Consider the following 24119-nt stretch of genomic DNA (forward strand, 5'->3'; position numbering starts at 1 on the left):
GAGGTGTATGCGGACCCAGTGGAGAACTGCATTTGAGAGCGCATCCCTACTTCAGCATCCCACATCCTTCCTACAGCGTAGTCTCCTGGGGTTCTGAGCGCTGGGTCAGTGGGCGCTGCCGCTCCGCTCTGCATCTGAATTAAGTTCAGACCCTCCGCAACCTCTGCTCCCTGCCAATTAGATTCCATTAAGCTCAGCAGCACCTTTTCTTCCACCCTATACATTTCGGCATATGCAAAGTCTTGCTGAATATTGTCGAGGTTTTTGAGAGATTGAATAATGGTTTTTCATATTTCCTAGAGGGGACCACATAACTCATTTCTAAAATACTTAGATTAGTAAAGCTATTTCCTGCAAAGAACCAGAGAAACGTGCCGATATTTTAATGCTTAGCAAATTTTAGGCAAATGAAGAGAGAGCTCCCGACTCCCCTTACTGTACTCCCAACCACTTAAGAACAAAGTACTCCTCTCTAGCTTTATAGACACCCTATGCCTTTATATTTGAAATTTCTAAAAAGTAATTTTAATGCTGAAACTTGGATACTGAAGAGTTCATTAAACTCCACTTTAAATTCAGAAACGTCCATCTTTACAGTTGCAACTCGCAGAAGGGTTCTTTTTATTTTTCAGTAAAAGGCTTGTGTTTAGAAAGCATTCAGCTTTCCAAAGGAGTGTATTTTGTGTACTGATTCTGGTTTTAAGATCCAAAACACAACACTTTTTCCTTAAAAATATCCCAATTTCTACTTCTTTCTAAATTTTAAAAATGAAATATTTTAAATTTAATTTTATGAAGCTGTCAAAAATTTATTCAGTAATTTGTGGTTAGAGGTGGTGGAAGTTGAATTCTTATTGCACTTAAGGAGGTGAACTTTAGTGCTGAAAAAAAAATAAAACTTTTTTCCTATATTCTTTTATATTCTTATGGAAAACAAATTATTGGAAACCACTTGCCTGTGACCATTTCAATCCTTGTTAGGGCAGGCATCAGAACCATATCCGTCAATAAACCTTGAAGTATTTTGTTCTTTTTGGAGCCAGGGCAGGGAGCTTATAAAGCAGGAGGGAGCTTTCACATAAAACATCTTTGTTTCATGTCGGAGATGATGAATAAAGTATAAATTTATAAATGGTAACTGCATTGAACTGTTTTGGTGAAGATCTGTAAAGTTAAATAGCAGATGCTGGACAATTCTCTTGGAAATTTGATATTTCTATTTCAAATTGTTTTTATTTTTAGCTAAATGTATTCTTAAAAAGATTTTATAAGCCTTTACTAAAAAGTTTCCTGGAAATCAAGTACCATGTATAGGAGTGGCCTATTTACTTATTGTAAAAGTTTCTATATTTGTTATACTGCAGTTAAGACCCTTACATGTAAGGGTCATAATTAGTTATGACCCTTATATGTAATTTACACATTTTTTTCTTGCTGTACTTTGTATCCCCTAAAAATCTGTATTTACATTATATCTCAAGACTAAACATTTTGTAATTTTATGTTTCTGACATGCAGAGAGAAAAAAATGTGATAGTATATTTATGGTATAATTTGGGAAATGTATTATTTAACCAATTGTTTCACTTTGTGATTAAAAAAAGAACAATTAGTGGGAAGCACTTTTAAGGTGGCATTTTCTTTTAAAAGTGACCTTTAGAGCTAACATATATTTGTTTTCAGATCCCTACTTCTGAAGCCTGTTTTTCAACTATTTAACTTAACTTTGAGAAAAGGGGAAGACTGAGCATTAGGAAAAATTCACATTTAAATCATTTTAGTTCTTCAAAAAATGTCCTTATTTTGTTGTAATGCAGAATTACAGGGCACCAAGTAAAATCTTTGGAGGGAGGCATGAGGAAAGAATGAATCATCAATAGAATATGTTTAGTTTTTCACTTCGTCTACTTTCTCTAACGTCGAGACTTAAACATTGTCATCTGTTTGTACACTTCTTAGCAAGTGGCAACCTATGTGGGGGTAATAGAGTGGAAATCACAGAAAAACACTGTCCTGTTTTTAAAAAAAGTGTTTTAATTAGGCAAAAGAAACATCAGGACAAATCATTTTTAAAACAAAGTCTCTAAGTTGGGTTTTGAGACTGGCAAAGGGAGAAGCAAGGAAAAAGTCAAGGCGAGATAACATATTCAGGAGAAAGCCAAAGCTATTTGCAATTACATGTTAGAACTCAAGATTTTGCAGGTGGAAAAGATGTTGCTTAAATATATTCATAAACCTGTAGTAAGATTTCCACTTTGCAGTATGAGAAGATTTAACTAGCTGCTTAAAGTATGACAAAACTGGATTTTTAACAAGTGATAGTAAAATAGGACAGCCAACCAATTAATGACAAAATAGAAGGCAGTGTGGGAGAGCCCTCCCCACATTCATTGCAAATTCGAAGCTCCCTCTGCCTGGTTTCCCTCCATCAGGCTAACGACCTCGTTCCTCCGGTAGAGCCTGGCCAAGTCGCAGGCGGTGTCCCCCTTATGATTCCGATGCCCCACTTTGCTGGCCGTGTGCTTCACGAGGAACTCCACCACAGGGAGGTGGCCTTCTTTGGCAGCCAAGTGCAAGGGCAGGTTCCCTTCATTATCCTCGATGTTAACATCAGCTTGGAACTCCAGCAAAGTCTGTAAAGTGTCCAGGAAACCTGCTCTGGCTGCATCGTGAATGACAGCGAAACCAGTTCGGTCTTTCAAATCGGGATTAGCACCTCTAAGTAGTAGTCTCCTGGCAATCTCTGGATTTCCAAGTTTCATAACCTAGGAAAGAAGAGAAAATGGGAGAATCCTTCAAGTGCTCCTACAAGAATATTTTAAAATATCCTTCTCTACTATTTATATAATTCTATATTTGAAGAAGCAGTGCTTGGGGAAGACCCACCTGGTAGGGTTTGAAGGGCTCAATTGCAGGAAAGAAAGTACCAGTAGGTGAAAGTAGAAGACAACCTCTAAAAATTGAGCTTCTATGATGGACTATCTTAAAAATAGGCCCAAAGGAGGATAAGCTAGTACAGCTTGTAGAAAACTCTCCAGCAACTCAGTTCCCTATCTCCCATGAGGAGTTGTGTAATTTCATGAAATTATTAAAATAAAAGAATTGGAATTTGAAAGTCTCTTGTTTGATTGCTTATGCCCATAAAACATAAAACCTGGGTTATTAATTCTGAAATATCAAATGTAGATAAAATTTATTTTCTAAATAGCTACTGAAAAAGAAATAAGGAGAGTGAGTTTCTTTTTATCCCCAAAGAACTGTTTCCACACATCAGACTCCATCACCTAATATAAAAATGATCTATTAAAATACTAGACCTGGTATTTTCTTAAATTATTAATTTTCACAAGTTCTCTCCAAATATTTATAGCTCAAACTTCCAAGTGTTTTTAAAAATATTTTTTCTTTGCAAGTTATTTCATATTGGCTACCAGGTGTGTTCTGTGCTTAGAATTCTTCACCCGAATTTTAAAATATTACTGATTGTTAAGGTGTTCAATAATCAGTGGTGTTCTACGTTGCTTATGCTACTGATTTATCTAAAGCTAAGTTATCTAAAGCTAAGTCCTGTCATGTATTAGACAGGAGATGATTGCATTGCAACCATTCTTGAAAAGAATGAAACAGTTTTCCAACTATATTACTCACTGTTTCTTGAAGTTCTAACTAGCTTCCTGATTTTTAAGTACGCAAACAAAGAGAAAAGAAGATATTTAATGTGAATTATGAGACTCACAACTTTGTCTTGTGGATTGAGTGCATTTAATACTCAACTGGTGATGCCATCTTATTTCCTTTTGCAGTTATTATCAGGCATTTACAAATAGCTATTTGTAAACTGCCAACATTTTAAAAGTCAGAATGTGGTATTAAAATTTGCTATCAACATACAAATAATTCACACGAGAAAGACTTATCTACTGTTGTTTGAACATATTTCATCCTAATAGGGTCTCTGTTAGGCTCTCATAATTATAAAATGTCTTGTAGAGCAGCATGCGATTATATAATACATATAATTTAGTTGTGAAAAAAAATGTAGTCTCATTAACATCCCAGAAAATAGTTCAGCATTTTAACTGGTTTCAATTATATTTAGGTATATTCATAATCACCTAAATTTATAATAAACAGAGTACATAGTAGACACTCAAATGTTTGTGAAATCAAATATAATCCACTGAAAAATTCCTACAAAGTTGATCTGTCACTTTAAATTGTTTATTTAAAAAATAATCACAAATTAAGTAATAAAATATATTTAGAATGAATAATATTTTATGAATGCAAACTATATAGATGGCCAAGGTATTAAGCTTCCCTGTTGATAAAACCCTGCTGACCTAGCCTTGCCTTTGGAGCAATGGTAAAAATGATACATAATTTATTTTTTGAGAATTTCAATAAAATATATTTATTAGTTAAAAACGAACACAATCTAATTTTTGCCACAACTATCTCTAAAGATTTAGTCACATTTAAAGATCTAGACCGGGGAAAAATAAGGGACAGACACCTTGGATCTTTGTAGAGCAAATGCGCGATTAAGGCCTTTCACATTATCCTGATTGAAAAGCTTACACTAGGAAGGGGGGAAAAGCTTTTGCAACCAGGTTAAATGAACATAATTATAGAAGAAAATTCGCCTTTCACAGAAAATAATAGTAATACTGGAAATTGTTTTGAAAGAAAGTTCTTTCTTGAGTTATGACACAACTTCAGAGTCAGGATTATACATACTGAAAATAAACCTTGAGACTCCTGTTTGTGTATGTTTCATTATATAAATTAGGGTTAAGCCACAATAAATGGGTATTAGTATATTGATAAGTGTGCTTAATATAAACAAGATTGCAAAGTTGTATTAAAAATATCAAAACTTTTTGTCAGTCTTCCTGTTCATCAAAAGTCCTGTAAGATCTTATTCTGAACATGGGTTAAATTGCTCATTCTTAGTCAAATTTATATAATCTTTGGATTTTCAATAGGAAACTTTTCAATATATCAAATTTGTAGCATTGTTATCATCATCAAAGCTATTAAAAACTACTAGGTGGACAAAGAAAAAAATTCCTTATCCCATAGAATCTACGTGAAATAACAAGATTAAATAATTTAGTATTTATGCATAAATTTCCTTAATACTGAAATTTTTGCAAGGCCGGTATGTTCTGATTTAAAAATGTACAGACTGAACTTCGTCTGTTAATAGCGTATCTCCTGCTACTTTTAAGTCTAATTCTTGTAAGTAAAACAAAGCATTCTAAAACCTTCTCCCCAATGAATTTTCAAAAACAGCTTCAAGTGTTGCATTTCCGAATAAGAACGGTTTATAAGAACACTATTAGAACTTTGATAAAGCAACTATTTGAGACTACTTTGCCATTTTTCTGTTTCTAAGCCTTTCAACTAAGTTACATGATAATTAACATTCAGAGGAGGAAAAAAAATTATCAGGTACAATACTTGGCAGCTGGACATGTTTCATTTCTTGCTTGTAAATCTAATTACTGAAAATTAGAACATACCACCGCATGACCTCAGAGACAAAAATACTACAAACTGAGCTCTGATTAGAAAATTCAACTTTTTATTCCTCCTCAATCCCGAACGGGTGGATGGTATTGCATTAACTGTGAAATGTACATCCTGTCCCTGTGCCCAGGCCACCTATTCCAAACGAGGAAAGGTCGTTTGTCAAAACTTGAAGCATTTGAAGGAAAAACACCCTCGCCAGGAGTCAAGAAAATTAACGTTAAAGCCAATTATTGGAGCAAAGCACGGAAACCACTAATAGCAGAGTATTTACTTCAAATAATAACTATAATAATGTGTTTACAGAGCTGTCTTAAAACACACACACACACACACAGACACACACACACACACAGACACACACACACACACACCTCGGCGCTGCTTCGACTACTTTTAAATCCCCACCGTCACAAAAACATTCCAAAAATTAAGACCAAACCTGGAACCCATCTGATATCGAGGATGTCATTGAATTCGACGAGTTTGTTCAAAGTACGTCATTTTTGGGGACTTGGATCCACTTAAAGATATAAAATATGGCAACCAAGTAGGCTTAAAAAACAGTGAAATTCTGTACCCCTGAAAGCTTAAAAGCCGTTATTCCAGAAACCCGGGTCACGTAGGCAACATTGTTGACCTGTTTTCCCCACCTCTCTGGATACCAACCTGCAGCGCAGTCCTTCCAAATCCATTTTGTGCATTGACGTTTACATTATTTTGCAACAAACTAGTAAGTTGCTCTAGGTCCCCCCTGGCAGCTGCAGACGCCAACTCGTTCCCCCAAGGCTCGGCCATTCTTTAGGGTCCTGACGATCGGGAAAAGATGAATTAGTTGTTTTTCTTTTTCCCCTTTCCTTTTGCTCCTAACCAGGCTGCATGATGGCATCGGAGACTGACAGAAGGACTGGGATGGTTAATCTGGAGTAGAGCTTGGTAGTAAATACTAGTAAGATCTGCCTGCCAAAAGCCCGCCCCTCGGTTCACACGTGATTATTCAGCAAAACTGAGCCATTGGAGAGGGGCTCCGCTCCTCGCTCTTTAGCTTAACCCCTGTGAAGAATTCTGGTGACTCAACAGAAAGACACACAGACGTCTATACATTGCCGGCAAATTGCTCTGGACGTAAAATGCTGGCAGAGCTGTCACGTATCTACATACAGGTCTCCGCGAGTCCTGCGTGCGGGGACCTCGGCGGCTAGACCAGGGCGTAGAGCGCCGCGGCAGGAGGGGTTCGGGGGAGAGGAGGCATTAACCCACCCGTGCTCACGGCGGTGGCTGGAGCCGCGCGAGCCAGAACCGCGGGGGCAGGTCCTCGCAGGGCCCGGTCTCCATGCGTGTGCCGAAGGGTCGTGCTGCGCCCGCGGCGGGGAGGGCGCCCGCGGCGGGGAGGCCGGCGCGGAGGCAGACGCCGCTGGCAGTTCGTGGCCCTCAAGCTCTAGGTCCCAACGCTCCTGTGTGGCCTCGGCTGCTCGGGGGAGCCCCGACTCGCTCCGGGCGGCCCCGCCGGCTAACGCCGCGCGGGAGGGCTCCGCGGCCCGCCTGCCGCGCCGCCGCAGCCTCGCCGAGCCTCCCGGGCCGCGGGCGCCGGGCTGCGAGCGCGCCTCCGAGGACGGCCGGGCGCGCGGCGGGCCCCGGGCAGGTCGCTCATGCCGGCCCCCGCGGGTCCCGGGACCCCCGGCGGCGCGAGGAAGGGGGCGCGGGGCGGCCGTGCGGGCCCCGTCTACGCGGCCCGGGCTGCTGGGGCGGCGCGCCGCTGGCTTCCCGCCTACGACCGAGCCGGTCCAGACTTCCCACCGCAGCCTCTCCTCGAACCGCCGCCGCCGGCTCTTCCTTCCTTCCGCGGGTTTCGGGGGGCCTCCGGAGGTCGGGAGCGGCCGGGGAAGCGCAGGCCAAGGTCCGGGGACCGGGGGCCGCCGCAACGCCCGAGAGCAGCGGGTCCTGCCCGCCCGTCGGCGACAGCCCCGCGGCTCCGGCCCCGCCGCCTCCCCGCCGCCCTCCGGCAGCCCACGGCCTGTGCCCCCGGCCCGTGCCCCCGGCCCGTGCCGCCGACGGGGCGCGGCCGCCAGCGAACTGTGCCCGCGGCCGAGCCGGGCACCGCCGCTCCCTCCGCAGCCGCAGCGCTCCCGCTGACAGTTTCTTTTGTAGCTGGTCCCCCAGATCGCCGGGCCCCGCTCTCTTCACCCCTGCAGACAACTTGCGCGTTGTCCTCTTTTCAGCTCTTTTCCTTCCCACCCGCCTTGGCTTCTTTTTTCGCTCAAACAATTGCTGCTTCTGTTGCCGCTGCGGAGACGGTGCCGGTTTCTTCTCTCTTTTTTCCGACCTCATCAGCTTTTTTTGAAAAGAAAAAAATTGAGCGCTTTTTGAGTTGAAAAACCCGCCCCCATTTTAACGGCAGAGTTTTAAGGAGGCTCGGCCGAGTTGCAGCGCCGCGGGAGCGGGAAGGCCGGGCGCCGCCCACGCCCCGCCCCCTGCCCGGGAGGCGCTCGCGCTCGCGGCTCGCTGGCCCCGCCCCCGCCCCGCCCGCGCCCGCGCCCGCGCCCTTCCTCCCGCTGCCCCGCTCCCCGCCGCCCGCCCGTGCCCTTCCTCCCGCCCTCGCGCTCCCCGCCCCGCTCCCGGCTCCCGCTCCCCGCTCCCCGCTCCCCCCGCCCCGCTCCCCGCCCCGCTCCCCCCGCCCCGCCTGCCCCGCTGGAGCGGCGTTCTGCCCGGCCGAGCCGGGCTTGGCCTCCCTGAGGCGGGCTGGCGGGATGCAGTCTGCGACTCCAGACCTCGGACTCCCGGAGCCCGGCGGGGGCGGGCGGGGAGAGGGAGCTGGTTTAGGACGCGGGCTGCGGGGAGCCGCAGGGCCTCCGAGGCTCGGCGGGCTGCTGGGAGGCGGGGAGCGAGCTGGCGCGAACCAAGTTTTCCCCGGGCCTGGCGGGCCGGCCGGCTCGCCTCCGCGCTCCCCCGCCAGGCTCTCGGAGTCCGGGCGGCCGGGCCTACGGCTGCCGCCGCCTCTGGGGCGCGCCCTGCCTTGACTCCCGGGCCTCGGCCTCGCACCTGCCAGATGAACGCCCGGGGCCGCGGTGGGCCGAGGCGGCTGCGGGGGCGGAGGACGCCCGGGCTGACAGCGGGGACCGTGCTCAGAAAAAGCAAAGGGCTTTAATACACTTTTTACGGACACTGAAGGCATAGTATAGGGAAGAAATCATGACGAACTCTGAAGTCTTAATGTTCCAAGGGCGAGAAACTCAACTATTCAATTTCTTCAGGGAAAGGAAGAAAAGCAATGAACTCTAAAGCTAAATTTACAATGACTCTTGGGAAGCTTTTCTAACAAGGCCATTTCTTTCTTGCCAAAGTTCTCTCTTTTTCTACTCAGATGGGGGCTGGTTTTTTGAGGGGAGGGGAAGGCGTCTGAATGTAAAGGAGTAGAGTCTCTTCCCCTACCGTTTCTGTCAGTCCTTGGAGACACCAGTTGTCTGCACTCTTAACCTCCTCTTTTAGCTATGTAAGATTAGTTAAAGGTTTCTATATTTTTGGCTCTTAACAATATCCAGCACGGTTACATGATGCACCCAGTGGTCAAAATGAAACCAAGCAAAAAATGACAAGTGGTTTAATTAGAGCGGGCCTCTAGTAAGCATATCCTGCAGCGACGTCTGTAACCAGCCCCTTAAAGTATAATGGGAGTATTAGCAACAATACACCAGAAACATCTGGATAGTCAACTAGCAACAGATTGGCTAACAGGTAGAGGGAGAGTTGAAACTGGGAGGAATCTGCCAGTGTTTTCTTTAACAGAATTGTTGAGGAAAAAAATAACTAGAGCTCTTTTCTTAGGTAACTAAACTTGAATTGTGAATCAAGTATGAGCTACAACACCAGAAATTAACTCCTCTTATTTCTTACATGTATTTAGACATTTCAAATTTATATAGAGTTGCTTTGTGGCATTTATTTTGTGTGTGTGTGTGTGTGTGTGTGTGTGTGTGTGTTTGCTGAGAGAAGATATTGTAATGAGGAAGAATCTTAAATTATACTCATTATGTATGAATACACATGTGTTATAATTTTTGTGAAGTACTCTTTTGCTGAATAACTGAGTGATTAAATTTTGTGGTACTTTAAGACGCACATAGAGCTGGATTAAGATTTTTGGAGGTCCTAAACACTGAAAAGAGTTTGATGTCCCATCACCTCACCTAATATGTAAATAAAAACAAAGACAAAAAATAAGAGTAAGTAAAGAAGTCCAAAAAATTTCTGATTTTTCTCCGTGATGACTACTTCAGTGCTTTTGCTGAAATATTAAATTTAAAAAATTTTAGGAAGTCTTTTTGGTTTTTTATTCTGGCTTCGCTGGTGCCCTAAACCACCTAAAGCATATGCTTAATCTGCTTGTTGTATAAAGCACAACTGGCAGCACAGAGGTTCCAGTCTTAGTTCAGAGAGCATAAGCAATCACTATACAGTACTTCCAATGAAAATCTAATATTTATTGATAGTTCACTGAAGTATATTCAAAGGTGAGTATCTCTGCCTTTACTAATTTTACATTCTTTTTTAATATTTTTTTAAAATTTTTATTTATTTATGATAGTCACAGAGAGAGAGAGAGAGAGAGAGAGAGGCAGAGACACAGGCAGAGGGAGAAGCAGGCTCCATGCACCGTGAGCCTGATGTGGGATTCGATCCCGGGTCTCCAGGATCACACCCTGGGCCAAAGGCAGGCGCCAAACCGCTGCGCCACCCAGGGATCCCCTAATTTTACATTCTAATATGGTATAAGAAAGATCCACAGTTAGGCATCTATTATATTGAAAGTAGTGGTTTCTCTTTTAGTATAATAATGACCTGTCTTTCAAACATCAGAAAAGAGGCTTCATATTAAATATGGCCATAGAAAATTTCTCCCCAGCAGTTCATACTCATTTTAAAGTGCTTATAGAAATGTAATTTATCAGGTTATTTTGTGCTTTTCTTCATTGACTCACTTATGCAGTTTCTGAATGATTAACTTATGGAAATGTATATGTGGTATTTATAATTTCCTTGCTAGTATAAAAGTCTTCCTTTTTGTTGTATTTATAGATCCAACAGAGGTAGAAAACAGACTACTACCCTCAAGGACCTTTCTATCATTTCATAATTGTGACTTTGGCATTTTATTTCTGAGTTTCAGTAGGCTTTTTTATGTAAGTCATTTTGTAAAGTAAGTAAATAAATGCTCAGTAAGCAACTCAAAAGCTTAAACATAATAGAAACAATTGATACTTGTATATTGTTTCATGGTTTTAACACATGAAGCACACATTATTTAATCTCACAACAACTCTGAGCTAAATGTGGTAATTATCCCCATTTTTTAGGTGAAGTAATTGAGGCTTGTAGAGATTGTGACTTAAAGCCAATAAGTATTGGATTTAGGATTTGGACTCAGATCTTGGGGCCCCAAATCTTATGCCTTTCCCATTAGTTAAGAGTCCATGATCAGAGTCCTAAAGAAATTAAATCATTACATGAAATATATTTTTGATTATTCAAGTGTAGTAGCATTACTCTTGTCATGAATTATATTAGAAGTGAGTAATATTGTTAAAAAGTTTTTAAAAATAAAAAATAAATAAAAAGCTTGATTAACTTAACCAAAGGATTAAGGTTGATACTACCATAAGTTATGTTGATATCATGTGCCCTGGTAATATGTGATGAGGGCACATCACTTCTGTGGTATGATTCCTCCCAAATCCATAAACAGGATAATTCTGACAAAATTTTAGACCAACCCAAATTGAGGGATGTTCTATAAAGTTCCTGACCACTACTCTTCAAAAGTGAAGATCAAGGAACTGTCACAGATTAGAAGAGGCTAAGCAAACATGATGACTATATATAATGAGGTATTCTGGATTGGACCCTGAAACAGAAAAAAGACATTGATGTAAAAATGTAAGTAGAGTCAGGGTGCCTGGATGGTGCAGTCCGTTAAACATCTGACTCTTGGGTTTGGCTCAGGTCATGACCTCAGGGTTCTGGAATCGTGCCGTTGTTGGTCTCCATGCTCAATGTGGAGTCTGCCGCGGAGAGGTTCTCTTCTCCCTTTGCCTGGTTCCCCCCTCCCCCCTCTCTCTAAAATTAATAAAATTTAAAAATGCAAATAGAGTCTCTAGAATTTGATTAATAGTATAAAACCAATGTTAATTTTAGTTTTGATAGCTGTACCATTGTTATGTAAGATGGTAACATTAGAGGAAACTGGATAAAAGGTAAATAAATATAAATCTAAAATTAGTCAAATGAAAATTCAGCAAAATAACTTTATCACATATATTTGAAAGAAAGATGAAAAAGTTCTTTTCCAAACAGTAATGGTAAGGTCAAAGAACATGGAGATTCTAGGAAAAAAACCTATCTTTGAATTAGGCTGCTCTGTGAGTTAATGCAGTATGTTAACTATGAGAATTTATTTAAATTATTTTCCTTTGCTCATGCCTATGTACAGAGAATCTATACATTTTTATTCTCTCAGTTTGTAATACTGAAGTTGTTTGTAAGACTCTTCGGACCTTTCATTCTGGGGAAATGAAAACTGAACTTTTTTAATTCAATATTTATTTTTCTTTCATTTTGTTCTCCGCAGTGGACAATCACTCTGGATGTTGGGTACCCAACCATGGATAGTTAGGTCATGGAGAAGAATCAGTCTCTTCAGTAAATGTACAAACTTTGCAACATGGAGGGTGAATTGCAGAAATGCAACAGGGTAAGTGGAAAGAGCCCTAGTTTTGACCTAGCCTTAAATACTAGGCCTGTCCACTTTGTAGCATGACTTTGGGCAAATTCTTAACTTCTCAGAGCAGTTTTTTATTCTCTACAATAGTTGTAAGAATGAAATAAGATGAGTAAAATACCTGTATCTACTAGATATCCAAAAATTAATAAATTCAAAAGTATTGGTTGTTATTATATACCTAATACTTTGCTATATATGAACCATAGTGAATATAAAAACACACTGAATGAAATGGCTTATAATCTCAAGGAGTTTTTAGCCCTTGGGAAGAGATTAAAACATGACTAGATGAAACTATTAGGGAAAAAAACCTTACAGAATTCCCCGGAACATTAAACTGTGTTGTAAAGACAGTAAAAGCAGTGATTAGAAGGGAGAAGAATCCTTTGTTTGTTTTATGAAAGCAGTGGCCTTGAGAAAAGCCTTTAGGAATTGGTACACAGAGTAGTAGCAACTAATATTTTTGGAGAGCTTTAAGATTTCTGAAGAGTTTTCACAAGTATTTTAATCATGATGTTCACATTACTCTATGAGATGAGTTTTATAAGCCCCATCTTGAAGATAAAGAAAATGAGACTCACGGACAGAATTAGAACTGAAGCCTTGCAATGCTATGAAATTTCTATGCTCATTTTGTAAAAATATTTTATTTTCCAAGCATTTTCATAATTATTTTCTCATCACCTGGAACAGCAATGTCAGAAGATGAAATCAGAGATACTACCTGACCCATGCAAGTTCCCCCAGCTAATTAGTTGGAAAAGCAGAACTGGGACCTGTGTACCTGAATGTGTATTCTTTCCATCTTTCTACATTATCACATTGTCTTCATTTCCAGATGGTGAGGAGGGAGGGAGAAAGGGACCAGTACTCCATTTGAACTGGTTCTGTGGCACACACACATAATCACAGAGAAGACCCTCAACTTTTCAGGACTGCATTAATCCTGGCCATGTAACTAGAGACTATCATTGACCCAACTTGTGCTGAGAATGACATATACCAACGGGGAAACTGAATCACCACACCTTAAATTGCTGGTAAAACGTGTTTTACCTCGTGATTTACATTTGTGCTCTATTTTGGAATCACTTCCCATGAGATGGCAATTAAAATAGACATTTCGATTCATGTGATTATAGATGGTTCTATTCCTTATCTAGCTAATTCTGGTCTAAATACAGATTATTGAGTGAGAGTTGTAGGCCAGTCTATTTTCATTTAAGAAAACACAGGATGAACCTGGATCTTTAGAACATCATAGCGCTCTTGTCTTCAGGGAACACAATGATCTAGGCCTTATTGTATATGGCGATTTACTAGCATCTACTTTACAGCACAAAATCACCAATCTTACTTCACACTTCCAGGGGTTAATGCACCTCCCAGAGCACATCAAAACTCTGTTACAGTCCAGAGGTGGTGTCTTCCCCAAAGTTAAATATATCCACTGCCACTTTTCCTCCAGTGAGGATGACTGTTACAAACTGTCATGCTGCATTACACAGTCTATTTTTTTTATTTTTATTTTTTGTCTTTGACTATTCTTGTCTCAAAGCCTGTCAACCTCTGACCATAAATTGAAACTTTTAGTAATTGGCATCTTAATATAATTTCCTCGCTTACTGAAGTATTTTCAATTGGTTATATTCAAAGCTGGATTCAAGTTTTCCCCATTTGCAAGATGCTGCCTTAGGTCTAAAAAATGATTGTTATGCTGCAGGAATAGAAAAGTCTTTATTTCTTATAACTAACAAAAAAAAGTGCTCATCTTCTTGGGGTCGACAGTCTCACTTTTCGCAGCTTCCACGCCCCCCCACGTCCAATCTTGGGAGGCTGGTTACCTCTGAGTTACCGAGTCTGGGGGCGCGCGCGTCAGGGGGCTTGGGCCGGGGCGTGACAGTGTGTAAGCAGGTTTGGGTCGTGGGGTTGAGTCTAAAAGCCTGTCTACGAAGTTGTATTTTGGAGAAAATGTTCATTTATGAAACGCTGTCTGTAAAACGGGTCGTTAGTGGGGCTCGATGTGTACGTAACCGCGGAAGGCTCAGAGGCCGATCCCCACCCCGGCCGCGAGGCGGCTTTTGCTTAATTCCAAACCGGAATAACCTGTTGCGGGACTTGAAGCTCCCGCAGTTGTTGGTCGGCGTCCCCGCCAGCGGCGCGCGGATCCCGCCTGGCAGTCGCGCGCCCGGCGCTTGACAGGAAGGCAGTCACGTGGCAGCCGCAAAGCGGCGCTTTGCGACCTCGATGACAGGCAAAATGTGCGACAGCCTCGGCGCCGGCCAACCAGGGGCGGAGGCGGCGGCCAGGGAGGAAGCGGAGGAGGCGGAGGCGGCCGAGGGGTTCGCCCGCCTGCTCGTTCGCCTGGTTTCCCCGCCCCCGCCAGTCTCGCCGCAGCTGAGGGGAGCCGGGTGCGCGCTGTCGTAACCTGCCCTCATCCTGGCCGGCGACGGGAAGACCGGACCCCCATCCCGACCAAGCTCCCTGACAGGGCGGCTGCGGCGCGGGCTCCGCGGGGCGCAGGCGGGCGGCCCGGGCGCCTGAAGGTTACCGAGTGCATGAGCGCCTAGCCTCCCGCGCTGCCCCGCCCGCCGGCCCGCCGGCCCTCCCGCCGGCTCGCCCGCCAGCCCCTCGGCGCCCGGCGGCGGCGGCGGCGGCGGCGACGGCCGCAGGAGGCGCCGTTTCCCTCCCAGGTCCGCGCTTCGCTCCCGGAGCCGCGGAACTCGGCGGCCGCCATGGCGTCCAACATGGACCGGGAGATGATCCTGGCGGATTTTCAGGTGAAGTACACGGCCTGTTCCTCTCCCACCTCCAGCCTCGTGGGCTCCCGGTGCCAGAAGGGTAGTCTCTCCTCAGGGGTTGTCAGAGCGTGGCGGTGGTGTGTGGTTTGGGCGTTTTTATTCGGTACGTGGCGTGTGTGTGTGTGTGTGTGTGTGTGTGTAGCCATCGGGAGCGTGCGGCTCATCTGCTGGGTGGGGTGTGTGTACAGTGTGTCATGAACGGATTTGCAGGACGAGGGGGCGTTAGGATACTCGGTTTGCTGTATGTGTGTGGGCTGTGTAGTGTTCCCTGTATTATGTGAAGAAGAGGTGGAATTTGGGGGTGTTAAGTGTGAGGCTTGTAAGTGTGGGGTTCTGGGGGTCGGAGTTTTGGGTTGCTCCCTGAGGAGAGCGCTGTGCGGAGAGTGTGTTGTGGGTGTGGCGTATTGTATTAAGAGGTGAGTAAAAAGGAACCAGGGGGAGGCGGTGGTGGAGGTTGGGGCTTTTTCAAGGAGGAGTAAACATTATAGACTTTGCCTATTGGAATCTTTGGAGGATATGAAGGTAAAGAGGAGGCCAATACGCTGTATGTACCAAAGTATCCTTGCGGTGAATTCATAGCTTAATAAATTACATATTTGCGGATTCCCTTTCCCTACAGATGTGAATTGCTTGGTTGGTGTCCCAACCGCAGGAATAATTTAAAGGATAAGCCAAGGTTATTCTTTTTTTTTAGCCCAAATGTAGTTACACTAATATATGAGCATCTTAAGAAGGCTCGTTGAAGATGGAGGTGGACCCCGTCATGAAAGACTTGAAGTTAGAACTAATATCCCATGAACTCCATCTTTGCCTTCTGATGTTTGATGAGGAAAATGTAGTGAGATATTTTTAACCATTCATTTTGGCGTTAACTTAGAAGCTGCTGTTATGTATAGGCAGACTTTTCTCTAACACGGTCATCACTGCACATGGTCTAACACTAGCATAGTACGGGATAGTTTTTCTTATTGAGATTTTGTTGGTCTGCTCTTCTTCTTTCTCTTATTTTCCTTATTTTGTGACTTACTATTATGGTGGTCATTTTTGGAGTTTGCTCTTTATTTTACTCAGGAGTGATATCTGATGTGTTGGGAATATGGTTATATCTGCGTTTGATTATACCATAACTTCCAAACTCAGACAGAGGTGTTCTGAAGATAAAAGTTGACCACAAGATTTTGGCGTTTTCTAAGATTGCTCTGAGATTTTATTTTGCTTAAGTCTTTTATTCCCTTTTTCCTTTTTTTCAGTCTCCAGTCTTTTAGCTAATATGGAATGTGGTCGTATGAAAAAAGCACTCTTTCTAGGAGTATTTTATTTTTTATTTATTTTTTATTTTTTTATTTATGATAGTCATACAGAGAGAGAGAGAGGCAGAGACATAGGCAGAGGGAGAAGCAGGCTCCATGCACCGGGAGCCCGATGTGGGATTCGATCCCGGGTCTCCAGGATCACTCCCTGGGCCAAAGGCAGGCGCCAAACTGCTGCGCCACCCAGGGATCCCTCTAGGAGTATTTTATCCTGTTACAAAATTGCTTTATAGAAAGGGCTTTAGACAACAATAAGTGTAGTTTATCTCACTAAAAGTTTTAAGGTAATTATAACTTTATTTTGATTTCACCAGTTTTTTTAATGTCCTGTAACAAGTTGTAGCTACTTGTTTTCTTATTATTTGTGATAATATGCTTACTGTGAACTTCTGTATTAGCCAAGGACAGGAAATTTAGGATTCTTGTACTCAGAGACAAAGTAAGATTTTCTGACAAGCATTTGGGATATTATTTTGATCACATTAATACATTCTGTTTTTCTGTTCACACCAATGGCACTGATGTGAACAGTTGTTTACAAAACAAGGAAAAGCTATGGCATTCTCAATGTTTGCCAAATGGTGAAAGTTTATTTCATATTGTCAAATAGGTAAGAACACTAATAGAAAGTTATTTACAAACTATGCACATATATATATGTATATATATAAAATATTTTATTTATTTATTCATGAGAGAATCAGAGAGTCAGAGACATAGGCAGAGGGAGAAGCAGGCTCCATGTAGAGAGCCTGATGTGGGACTTGATCCCGTGACTCCAGGATCACGCCCTGGGCCAAAGGTAGACGCTCAGCCGCTGAGCCACCCAGGCGTCCCTAAACTATGCACATATTAAGTGCATTAGCCTTTTGTGTTTTTAGGAACCTTGTGTTCCTCTCAAATGATGATTCCAGATCAGTTTGCTTAGTGGACTTACTTTTAGAATCAATTATTCTTCCTACTTTTAAGATTATGTAAACTTTTTGTAGGATTAATTTTTTAAGAATTAGTATTTATCCAGTTATCAGAAACTAGATAATTTTAAAGATTGCAGTTCAAGTTTTTTTTAAGATTTATTTATTTATTTATTTATTTATTTATTTATTTATTTATGATAGAGAGAGAAAGAGAGAGAGAGAGAGAGGCAGAGACACAGGAGGAGGGAGAAGCAGGCTCCATGCCTGGAGCCCGACATGGGACTCGATCCCGGGACTCCAGGATTGGGTCCTGGGCCAAAAGTAGGCGCTAAACTGCTGAGCCACCCAGGGATCCCTACAGTTCAAGTTTTATAATGTGGATACTTGGATGATACTTGCTTTCATCTGTAACTGTGCAAATCAGTTTCTCTCCAAAAGTGAACACATGACTGTGAAATTAATAATAATTTCGAGAATTCAGTGCCGCCTTTGTCGAAAGGGATATGATTTTTTAAAAAGTTATTTAAATTCCAATTAGTTAACATACAGTATCATATTAGTTTCAGGTATATAATGTAGTGATTCAACACTTCATGCAATACCTGGTGCTCATCACAAGTGTACTCCTAAATCCGCATCACCCATTTAACCCATCCTCTCACCTACCTCCCCCTGACAGTCATCAGTCCATTCTCTATAGTTCAGTGTCTGCTTGTTGGCTTGTCCCCCTTTCGTTCCTTTATTGAGAAAGGGACATTATTTTTAAATATCAGATTTTAAAAATAAGTTTCAGATTTTGATTATTGCTAGATAATAGGTTCTTATAAATACAGTCCCTAAATACGGACAAACTTTTTTTTTTTTTAAGATTTATTTAAGAGAGAGAGTGTGAGTGCAAATGCATGTGGAGAGGGGAGAGGCAGGGGGAGAGAGAGAGAAGCAGATTCCTCACTGAACACGGAGCTGAGCTGGAGCTGGGGTTTGATCTCACCACCCTGTTACCATGACCTGAGCAGGAATCAAGAGCCCCATACTTAACCAACTGAGTGATCCAGGAGCCCCAGAAAAACTTTTGAGAAAGATTTTTGTATTTCAACTCAATGAAGAAAGGACTTCTGTTGAAACTGATCAGTGAAGGAGTAGTTAACAATTGTAATTTAAAGGACAGCCCCTGTGGCTCAGTGGTTTAGTGCTACCTTCAGCCCCGGGAGTGATCCTGGAGGTCTGATATTGAGTCCCAAGTTGGGCTCCCGGCATGGAGCCTGCTTCTCCCTCTGCCTATGCCTCTGCTCTCTCTCTATGTCTTTCATGAGTAAATAAATAAAATCTTAAAAAAAAATTACCTGGTTTCTTATAACTGAATAAGTAATGGATGGAATCCATGACTTAATAAGACAGGTTTGGGATTTTATACATCAGTGAACTCATTACAAAGCAAATGTATTATAGATTGTCCTCTTAGGGCACCTGGTGGCTCAGTGGTTGAGCATTGTGTCTTTGGCTCAGGTCATGATCCTGGGGTCCTAGGATCGAGTCCTGCATCAGGCTCCACACGGGGAGCTTGCTTCTCCCTCTGTCTGTGTCTCTTCTTCTCTCTCTGTGTCTCTCATGAATAAATATATAAAATCTTTAAACAGACAAAAAAAACCAAATTGTCCTCTTAAAGATTTCTTCCTCAAATAAGAACAGCTTTTAATGAAAAATTTTTAAAAAGATTTTATTTATTTGAGGGAGAATGAGTTGAGAGAGAGAGCGAGCACACAAGCAGGCAGATGGAGAGGGAGAAGCAGACACCCCTGCTGAGCAGGGAGCCTGAGGTGGGGCTGGATCCCAGGATCCCAGGATCACAACTTGAGCTGAAGGCAGATACTTAAACTGACCGAGCCACCCGCACCCCCAATTAAATTTTTAAAAAAATTGTGGTGAGATACTCATAGCATAAAATTTGCCATCTTAACTTTTTTTTTTTTTTTTTTTTTTGCCATTTTTAAGTGTCCAGTTCAGTGGCATCAAGTATATCCACATTGTTGTGCAATCATCACCACTCTCTATCTCCAGAACACTTTTTATCTTGCAAAACTGAAACTTTAACCATTAAACAATAACTTCCCATTTTCCCCTGCTCTCCAACACCTGGCAACCACCATCCTGTTTTCTATGAATGTGAATATTCTAGGTACCTCATTTAAGGGTAATCGGGCAGTATTTATCCTTTTGTGACTGGTTTGTTTTATTTAGCATGATGTCTCCCAACATTTATCCATGTTGTAGTATGTGTTAGAATTCCGTTTCATTTTAAAAGGCTGATATACAGTATATGTATACAGTAGCCCCCAATATGTATGATTTTGCTTTCCATGGTTTCGGTTACCCTTGGTCAACTCTGGTCTAGAGGTAGATGATCTATCTTCCTGATGTATAATCAGAAGGTCAGTAGTAGCCTAATACTTCATCACAATGCCTGGGTCATTCATCTCACTTTATCTCAACATGTAGGCATTTTATCATCTCACATCACCAAAGAAGGGTGAGTACAATAAAAGTTTTGAGAGACCACGTTTATATAACTCTTATTGCAGTATATAGTATTGTTAAAATTACTCTATTTTATCATAGTTACTGTTAATCTCACAGTAATGGATTTATAAATTAAACTTTATTATAGATACATATGCATAGGAAAAAGCGTAGTGTACATAGGGTTTGGTACTGTCCTTGGTTTCATGCGTCTGTTGGTGGTCTTGGGACATAACTTCCAGATAATGGGGGACTGCTGAACCACATTTTGTGTACCCATTCATCTGTCAATGGACAATTTTTTCCGTGTTTTGAATATTATGAGTCATTAATGCTGTTATGAACATAGATGTACAATTATTTGAATCCCTGCTTTTAATTCTTCTAGGTATATATCCAGAATTTGATTTACTGGGTCATATAGGGTTTTTTTTTTCTTTTTAAGATTTTATTTATTTATTCATGAGAGACACACAGAGGGAGGCAGAGACATAGGCAGAGGGAGAAACAGGCTCCTCACAGGGAACCCGATGTGGGACTCGATCCCGGACCCTGGGATCATGCCCTGAGTCAAAGGTAGACATCCAACTGCTGAGCCACCCAGGCGTCCCAATCATATGGTATTCTTTGTGGAAATTCCAGCCATACTGTTACCCATAGTGGCTCACCACCAAAAGTTTGAATGAAGAGAATGACAGCATCATGTTTATTTAAAAAAAAAAAATTAACGGTTTATTTATTTACTTCTTTATTAGAGAGAGAGAGAGAGAGAGAGAGAGGTAGAGACAGAAGCAGAGGGAGAAGCAGGCAGGAAGCCGGATGGAGGACTCCATCCCGCCACCACAGGATCATGCCCTGAACTGAAGGCAGACGCTCAACCGCTGAGCCACCCAGGTGCCCTTGACAGCATCATGTTTAATGAATTATTTGTAAATTCACCTCTGGGCACGTGAGTTTATAATTTGGAATAGTCTAACAAAAATCAGTTTTAGGGACGCCTGGGTGGCTTAGCAGTTTAGTGCCTGCCTTCGGCTCAGGACGTGATGCTGGAGTGCTGGGATCAAGCCCCACATTGGACTCTCTACATGGAGCCCACTTCTCCCTCTGCCTCTCTCTCTCTCTCTGTGTCTCTCATGAGTAGATAAATAAAATCTTAAAAAAAAATCAGTTTTAAATGTAAATAGTGTTAGCATCGTATGTTACTGGTAAAGGAATGAATAGAGTAGTACACCTACAGTTCTGGCTGGTCAGAGCCAGGAGGGGGTGTAAAGGAATTTCCTGAGTTTAAAAAACAGGCAGGCATTGATGAATCAGGACAGTTTCTTTCTTTCTTTCTTTTGTTTTTTTTCGTCCTTAATGTCTTTTTTATAACAAAGAGATGCATTCAGGTGAGCGTTCTAAATCTTGTCCTTTTTGTAATTGTAGAATTTTTTGCTTTTTTTTTTTTTTTTTAAGGTTGAGGTGTAGAGCAAAAGTCATTTGATGAAACAAACTTTTAAGGTATATTTGGTTTGCTTAAGATGTGAAAATAGCTATCCAAATGGAGTTGTAGCTGCTATCAAATGATTTCAGTTATAGTAGTTGTTTTGTTTTTATTTTTTAATTTTTTTTAATTTTTTTATTTATGATAGTCACACAGAGAGAGAGAGAGGCAGAGACACAGGCAGAGGGAGAAGCAGGCTCCATGCACCGGGAACCCGACGTGGGATTTGATCCCAGGTCTCCAGGATCACGCCCTGGGCCAAAGGCAGGCACCAAACCGCTGTGCCACCCAGGGATCCCAATTTTGGATACATATGAACAGAAAGTGAATATTCCCCTTAACCTTTTTTTCCCCCTTAACCTTGTAATCAATTAATGCTAATTTCTTTTTCCTTTAAGATACTTTTTTTTTAAATTTTAAAGATTTTATTCATTCATTCATGAGACAGAGAGAGAGAGAGAGAGAGAGAGGCAGAGACACAGGCAGAGGGAGAAGCAGGCTCCATGCAGGGAGCCTGACGTGGGACTTGATCCCAGGTCTCCGGGATCACGCCCTCGGCTGAAGGTGGTGCTAAACTGCTGAGCCACCTGGGCTGCCCTGATACATTTTTATAATACATTTTTTCTTTGGGAACAAAAAAGGGTGCTATAGCTGTTTAGGTTAGCTCACATGTTGGTGTCATATCTTTTTCTATTTACATTTCTCTGTTATTGCAGTTATTGTGTAATATAGAAATATAATAGCTTTACTCAAATCAAGGGAAAAAAGGTACAATTTTCACTGGTAGTAATATATATATATAGATGTATACACACACACACACACACACATTTTAAGCAACAAAACCTTATCTCCCTTCCTAAAATAATATTTTTTCTCAACCTAGTTCTTGTGGTCACAGAGTGAGTCTCCTTCTCTAATTTGGCTTTGATTTTGATGTTACTTTCAGTTATGTTTCCTGGATGACACAGTTGTGCCTTTGTTTTCTTCTTCTGGTCTTTCAAGCTAATAATACCTTTACTGCCTAAATTGCTTTATGCATTTTCATATATTGGATTATCAGTATGGGACTTTTAAGTTTTCTTTTGCCTATCACCTTCTCTTGGAAGCATGGACTCTTCCATGACACTACCAGTAAGTCACTTGAAAGTAGTTTCTGCTCCTTCATAACATTTCTTCCTTCTTTTTTTTTTTTTTTAAGATTTTATTTATTTACTCTTAAGAGACACAGAGGCAGAGGGAGAAGCAGGTTCCACGCAGGGAGCCTGACGTGGGACTCAATCCTTGGTCTCCAGGATCACGCCCTGGGCCAAAGGCGGTGCCAAACCATTGAGCCACCTGGGCTACCCACATTTCTTCCTTCTAATTGAAGTTGTGAATCTTTTTCTTTTTTAGTTTGACATGAAGAGGTATCTTCTACAAAAGATGCCAGACTGTACAAGTAGAAATGATATTGATCCACATGGCTAGGTATCCTTTTTGGTTTGTCGTGGCTTAGGGACCAAACTAAATATCCATGGAACATCGTATTTATTTCCTGGGAGGTTACCTTAAGTCAGAGATTGAGTACTGTGGCAGAAAATAGTCTTGTCTTTGTCCTTTCTTTCCTTTCTCCACTTTCATTAGAGGGATGAGGCATTTTGTGTACCTGTTTGGATTGTTAGTCATTGGGAAAATAAGGTTTTGGTATGTAGAATAAAGTTTAGTATGGAGTGATTGAGAGCGTGGACTTTTAGGTCAGATTGCTTGGATTTAAACCACAGCATTGCCACTCACACATCTTGTGATCTTTGACTACTCATTTCATACCTCTGCCTCAGTTTCCTGATATGAAAAATGAGTTAGTGCGTATAAAGTGATTAGAACAGTTGTCTGAGGGCAGCCTGGGTGGCTCAGTGGTTTAGTGCTGCCTTCGGCCCAGGGTGTGATCCTGGAGACCCGGGATAAAGTCCCACGTCGGGCTCCTTGCATGGGGCCTGCTTCTCCCTCTGCCCGTGTCTCTGCCTCTCTCTCTCTCTCTCTCTCTGTCTCTCTCATGAACAAATAAAATCTTAAAAAAACATAGAACAGTTGTCTGAGATACAGTTCAATAAACTTTAGTTATTTTCATTTTATTAAAATATGTATGTATGTATGTATGTATGTCAGAGTGAGAGAGCACAAGTAGGGGGAGTGACAGAGGAAGTGGCAGAGAGAGGCAGGTCCCTGGGATCATGACCAGACGCTTAACCAACTGAGCCCTAGTTATTCTCATTTTTGATAATTTTAATGTATACTTGTTCTGCAGGGGACTTCAGAGATCATCTGTTTCCAGCTTCTCAGTTTTCCTTTTGTGGAAGTTGAGACCAGAAAAAGGAAGTGACTTGTCCAAGTTCCTAGGTTGGTTTGAAACAAAGATTATATCTAGGTACATATATGAGTGTTTATTTTCTAGCTTAATGTGTCAGATGGCTTGTATTTCTAGAGGAAAACAAGACTCACCATTCAGAAATTTCCCCAAATGATAAAATTTATATACAAAATGAATTAACAGTACCTGGCATATAGCAGACATGCCAGAAGGGAGAGTGGGCCTGGCACTTTGTTTCTAGACTAGCATTCATTCCAGTCTAGTGCTGTGCTTCTAAGTTTACAGATGGTCAGAAGCCAGGGAATGAAGAGCGTGGTTGGGTTGATGCCTGTTGTTTGCCAGACTAGGTTTATAGACTCTGTAGATAAGGGGTCAGGAAACTATAGTCTGTAAGCTGGCTACCTGTTTTTATACATGAGGGTTTATGGGAA

General features: G+C 42.0%; 2 protein-coding genes across 3 annotated transcripts in view; one reads left to right on the forward strand and one right to left on the reverse strand.

The window, feature by feature from the left end:
* Positions 1 to 2014: 2014 nt before the first annotated feature.
* On the reverse strand, positions 2015 to 6932 carry CDKN2C (cyclin dependent kinase inhibitor 2C). Its single transcript, XM_077844987.1, has 3 exons — positions 6796 to 6932; positions 6205 to 6344; positions 2015 to 2765 (listed from the first exon to the last, which is right to left on the reverse strand). The coding sequence occupies exons 2-3, from the start codon at positions 6331 to 6333 to the stop codon at positions 2388 to 2390; spliced, it is 507 nt and encodes a 168-aa protein (XP_077701113.1). The 5' UTR covers positions 6334 to 6344; positions 6796 to 6932; the 3' UTR covers positions 2015 to 2387.
* A 5303-nt stretch (positions 6933 to 12235) lies between these two features.
* The window catches only part of FAF1 (Fas associated factor 1), a 459658-nt gene continuing 447774 nt past the window's right edge, over positions 12236 to 24119 (forward strand). The window contains exon 1 of one of the 2 annotated variants that reach the window (XM_077844988.1): positions 12236 to 12280. In XM_077844988.1, coding sequence (XP_077701114.1) covers positions 12251 to 12280 — 30 coding nt within the window. In that variant the 5' untranslated portion in view covers positions 12236 to 12250. Of the gene's footprint in view, positions 12281 to 14931; positions 15091 to 24119 lie in introns of those variants that run through there. The other variant, XM_077844990.1, reaches the window with a different exon arrangement.

This window comes from Canis aureus, chromosome 13, assembly GCF_053574225.1.
Source record: "Canis aureus isolate CA01 chromosome 13, VMU_Caureus_v.1.0, whole genome shotgun sequence".
NCBI classification, from domain to species: domain Eukaryota; kingdom Metazoa; phylum Chordata; class Mammalia; order Carnivora; family Canidae; genus Canis; species Canis aureus.

Bases quoted from the DNA above. Each gene is read 5' to 3' on its own strand.
- CDKN2C (XM_077844987.1), bottom strand. From the start codon at position 6,333: ATGGCCGAGCCTTGGGGGAACGAGTTGGCGTCTGCAGCTGCCAGGGGG. The intron at 2,766-6,204 runs GTTGGTATCCAG...CTTCTTTCCTAG, and splicing joins TTGGAAGGACTGCGCTGCAG to GTTATGAAACTTGGAAATCC.